Source organism: Priapulus caudatus, unplaced genomic scaffold, assembly GCF_000485595.1.
Source record: "Priapulus caudatus unplaced genomic scaffold, Priapulus_caudatus-5.0.1 Scaffold305, whole genome shotgun sequence".
Taxonomy (NCBI): domain Eukaryota; kingdom Metazoa; phylum Priapulida; class Priapulimorpha; order Priapulimorphida; family Priapulidae; genus Priapulus; species Priapulus caudatus.
In genome coordinates, this window is record NW_014577366.1 from 120,786 (window position 1) to 126,130 (window position 5,345).

The window sequence follows — 5,345 nt, forward strand, 5'->3', positions numbered from 1 at the left end:
CACACACCATGCTGCACTTACAATGACTGTACTATTACTGACTCACACACACCACGCTGCACTTACACTGTACTATTACTGACTCGCACACACCATGCTGCACTTACACTGACTGCACTATTACTGACTCACACACACCATGCTGCACTTACAATGACTGTACTATTACTGACTCACACACACCATGCTGCACTTACACTGACTGCACTATTACTGACTCACACACACCACGCTGCACTTACAATGACTGTACTATTACTGACTCACACACACCATGCTGCACTTACAATGACTGTACTATTACTGACTCACACACACCACGCTGCACTTACGCTGTACTATTACTGACTCACACACAACACGCTGCACTATTACTGACTCACACACACCATGCTGCACTTACAATGACTGTACTATTACTGACTCACACACACCACGCTGCACTTACAATGACTGTTAGTGCAGTCATTGTAAGTGCAGCGTAGTGTGTGTGAGTCAGTAATATATTACTGACTCACACACACCATGCTGCACTTACAATGACTGTACTATTACTGACTCACACACACCACGCTGCACTTACAATGACTGCACTATTACTGACTCACACACACCACGCTGCACTTACAATGACTGTACTATTACTGACTCACACACACCACGCTGCACTTACAATGACTGTACCACTACCGACTTGCACACACCATGCTGCACTTACACTGACTGTACTATTACTGACTCACACACCATGCTGCACTTACACTGTACTATTACTGACTCGCACACACCACGCTGCACTTACACTGTACTATTACTGACTCATACACACCACGCTGCACTTATGCTGTACTATTACTGACTCACACACACCACGCTGCACTTACACTGTACTATTACTGACTCACACACCACGCTGCACTTACACTGTACTATTACTGACTCATACACACCACGCTGCACTTACGCTGTACTATTACTGACTCACACACACCACGCTGCACTTACGCTGTACTATTACTGACACACACACACACCACGCTGCACTTACGCTGTACTATTACTGACTCACACACACCGCGCTGCACTTACGCTGTACTATAACTGACTCACACACACCGTGCGCTGCAATGCTTACCATGTGGCCGTACGATCTGGATTCGATCGAGGATGGCCCCCTGTAGGAAAGCTCCTTCATGTAGTCATTGTACGTCTGCAACAATAACAATGACAAGAAGCCGGCGTCACTCCACCATCGCGTCACTCGTTCCGCTCCAGATGCTCTCCGCCACACATCAGCCCGCGCACCGTTCAGACTAAAGTCTAGCGCAGACTTGCGACTTTCTCATGCAACTCAGCTGCGATTCTAGAATCGCAGCCGAGTTGCATGAGAAAGTCGCAAGTCTGCGGGGGAATGTGCAACTGCAACTCGTAGCGAATCCGGTCGCTTGCAATGAGTTGCAAGAAATCAAACAGGTTTGATTTTCAGCAACTCGTCGCTCGCAAACGCTTCGAAATCGCATGTGTGCGGGTAATATAAGTCATGGAAAGACAAAAAGACGATGGAAAGAAGCGACTGCTGTTAACAGTAGTCGCTTGCATCCGCACACACGGTGAAGCGTGCGACCGATCGCTTGCTGCTGCTAGTCTGCGCTAGGCTTAAAGCGGCAGTGTCTAACGCATCAGGGGTCCCACGCGCTCGCAAAACATCCGCCGGTAAACGCCACGGTGCACACAACCCACGACCGCAGCTCTGTCTACGCTACGCCGACACGCTCTCGGCACACGCCAGCCCACGCACCGTTCCCCGCACCCGACTCGTGAGTAAACGCATACGCCTTAAATTCATACGATGACGAGCGGTTCGCAGATTACACGTGCCTCACTCCTTGCAATCACAACACACTACACAGGTTTGGCGGACCGGGAAATGCAAGCAGGCTGCTGTGACAGGTGGCAACCAGGTAACACCAACTTAAAACCTGCGTAAATACATGTCGATACATACTTTTCCAGGTCACCCACCGGCAAGAAAGTGTGTTCACCAGCTGGAGTTCAATCTCTGAGTCCCACTCGGCCACACGCCATGCACATAATATACGACACTCCTGCACCATTATACCACAACCTCCATGCATACATCTCACTCCACTTACCACCCCCCACCCCCACCTCACCTTGCAAATAACACCCTAACTCCTTCTGTACTACCATACCGCACTTACACTGCACAAATACACACTCCTTCTCCTGCAACCACGGAACACGTCCCTCCTCATCCCTAGTACACATTTCCTTATGGGAACACCACCTTCCCACCCAACCACGCCACACATCGATGTATCGGTGACCGTGTAATCTGCGAACGCTCCCGTGTAAGCACACCTCCGGTTTTCGGGGGAAGCCTCGCCCTCGAGCCATCGGTGGCGCCATCTACACAATAAAAACAAACGACGCTGAATCAAGCGCGAGGAACGACTCCGGGGAAACTTGCGCGAGCGCGTGCGCCGACAGCACAAGATGGATATCCGTGTGGGGAACGCATGCACGCAGGGTCACGCACGCACGCGGGGCCAAGCACGCACGCGATATGGTCGATCACGCGCGGGCCCTGGGCCATGCACGCGCGCACGCTCGCGCATACCTACCCCGTTCAGCATTGTCTCCCGGCGCACTCCAAACCTTGGCATGCCTCTGCAATGAACAACGAGAAGTTGTGATGTCGACGGACGAGTCACTGATGCGAGCGCATGTGCAGCACGCAGGTGCGGTAACGCTACACATACGCAAGCGCATGCACGAGCGAACTTCAAAACGCCAGAAAAGGTTTACGCCTCGTTATCATTTAGACGGTAGATTAAAGGGCATAAATTATGGCTTATTTAGGTTATATTAATACATCATTACTTACTTATAACGAGGCTAAACTATGCGAACGATCGGGTTCTACCGGAGAATAAAAAGAATTAAAGAATAAATAACAATGTTGCTTGGCACGATTTTTACCACGATTTTTACCGCTAAAGATTGTACTGGACATACATCTGCACCCTATTACATGCATTCGAGCTCAATATTTGTCCCTTCAGAAAACCAGTATAAAAACCAAGGTGAATGGTTAGGGTTAAACATTTACCTGCATATTTCAAGTCCTCCTATCAAAAACTAGTATAACCTCAACTAAAGCTGAGAGGGTCTGTGTCCCCCGGGGTACTGCCGGAATGTACCCTGGTACTATCTAATATGCCGGACCGTACCTCGCCTACTCCACTAACGAGTCTAGGGAGTCGCCTACGCCTACTCCCTAACCCTAACCCTAACCCTAACCATATCAAATAGTGACCAGGGTATGTTCCGGTATACCGGACCGTACCCAGGGTACGTTCAGGCAGTACCCTGGGGGACATAGACCCTATGAGCTCAACTAAACAGCTTTGTTTGACTGTAAGAGTGCGTTTGCATATGTGAATTATAGAAAATACCAGCTGAAAGCCATCTCACAAATAGTATCATTCAACTACACAACTAGCTAGAGTTTATCGCCGAGCTTTGCTGTTCAGTGATAGTAAACTGCTGGGTAGCCATGTAACTATACACACGGGGAGCTACCGCCCGTGGCTAGCTAAAACGCGTGTACTTACCCTCTGTCCCTGCGCGGATCCTTGAACATGCCTGGCGGTGGTCGGCCTTCATAAAATAAATTCAGATGGTTAAACGTGCATGGCAAATCGACAACAGCGAGGTGAAGGGCACCCCTCTCCCAAATAAAATAGAGAATAGAATCTCTAGTGAAAATTTAACGGGGAATATCATATATTGAGAGCATGAACAGGCAAAGAGCATATGCACATCAGTGTACAGTGCAGGAGCATCCAGTGAAAAAGAACACTCAGGGTGAGTGGGAGGGTACATTTAGAGGGAGAGGGAGGAAACATTCAGGGTGAGTGGGAGGAAACATTCAAGGCGAATAGGAGGTAACACTCAGAGGGAGTGGGAGAGAACAATCAGAGGGAGTGGGAGGGAACATTCAGGGTGAGTGGGAGGAAACATTCAAGGCGAACACTCAGAGGGAGTGGGAGAGAACAATCAGGGAACATTCAGGGAGGAGTAGGAACACCCACAATGAGAGGAGAGAGAGCACGATTACGTGTGGCTGGGCACATTATGAGGGCAAGGCAGCATTTGGAAGATCTAGACGTAGAACATCTTCTTTTTACAAAATTATGCGCTCATCTACGTGCTTCCCTACGACTCGTAACCGCGGCAACCTTCCGCCATTGCCTCGAACCGGGTACGAGCAATCACGACCCGGCCTGCTGCACCTAGCACCGCAAGGTCATCATACAATCATTCGCATCCTCTACCAGCGTTAACCTGCATCGACACGAGCAAGGCGCGCCGCCACACAGAAATTCATCAAAAACACCGCCTCGCTGACGAAAATCACTGTCCTTCCATAGAACCATGCTTATAATGCACCAAAATAGCTTAGAATGCACCAAATTGCACCATTTTTTCAAAAATTTCCCACCCGCGGTGCTCGCTTTGCTAGGACCTCGAAACGCACACACCCCAAAAAAATTTACCACCTTACAGATCTTTTCGGCCAGGGGAAACACTGCTCTACTCATAGAATAAATTCTACATAGCGCAGAATAAGCCTAGAAGATTCCAGTTCATGTCATCGCCGTGGCGTTGCCGTTTCCGTCGCAGCCATCTACCGCTAGGGAGCGCTCAGACGATCGCGAATCAACCACGAGTCTGCTGTCTACGGACGCTCGCGAAAAACGCGCGAGGGGTCCGCCTGAGACGGGACACGGCGCGTCATGCGGAGGGAAGCACGTAGCGCGCACCGAGGAGCTAAATATAACAAGGAGAGGAAGCGCCGCCATATCTGGCCCAAATCTTTGCCATATTTGGTCATATTGGCCTAGAACACATTAGTGTTCTATTGTCTCTGGGTTCGGGTCTGCACAGCCGTTTCAGCTGATTATGGTCCATAGATGGCGTCCTTGAGGCGAAAAGCACACAGCCAATCTGCTTCCTCTCCTTGTTATATTTAGCTCCTTGGCGCGCATGAGCGAGACAACAGAGAGAATGAAGGAAGGTGGAGGTAGAAACCTTCACGCTGCTGCGCGCCGTAGCCTCCCCTCCTCGGTGGGCCGCGGTCGTACTCCCTGCCTCCTCCTCGATGCAGCCTACAACATCACACACAGAAGAAGCTTTACAACACGCGCGCGAGAGAGAGAGAGAGAGAGAGAGAGAGAGTGATAGAGGGTGAGAGAGATAGAGGGTGAGAGAGAGAGAGAGAGTGAAAGATAAAGAAGAGAGAGAAAGAAAAGAAGAGA

The 5,345-nt window shown here is 49.9% G+C and overlaps 1 protein-coding gene across 1 annotated transcript in view; it reads right to left on the minus strand.

Moving 5' to 3' along the window:
- Positions 1–5,345, minus strand: part of LOC106808796 (YTH domain-containing protein 1-like) — a 24,455-nt gene that overhangs the window by 870 nt on the left and 18,240 nt on the right. The window contains exons 15-18 of the mRNA XM_014811649.1: positions 3,639–3,684; positions 2,646–2,691; positions 2,383–2,430; positions 1,136–1,210 (exon numbers count right to left, since the gene is read on the minus strand). Coding sequence (XP_014667135.1) covers positions 1,136–1,210; positions 2,383–2,430; positions 2,646–2,691; positions 3,639–3,684 — 215 coding nt within the window. The remainder of the gene's footprint in view (positions 1–1,135; positions 1,211–2,382; positions 2,431–2,645; positions 2,692–3,638; positions 3,685–5,345) is intronic.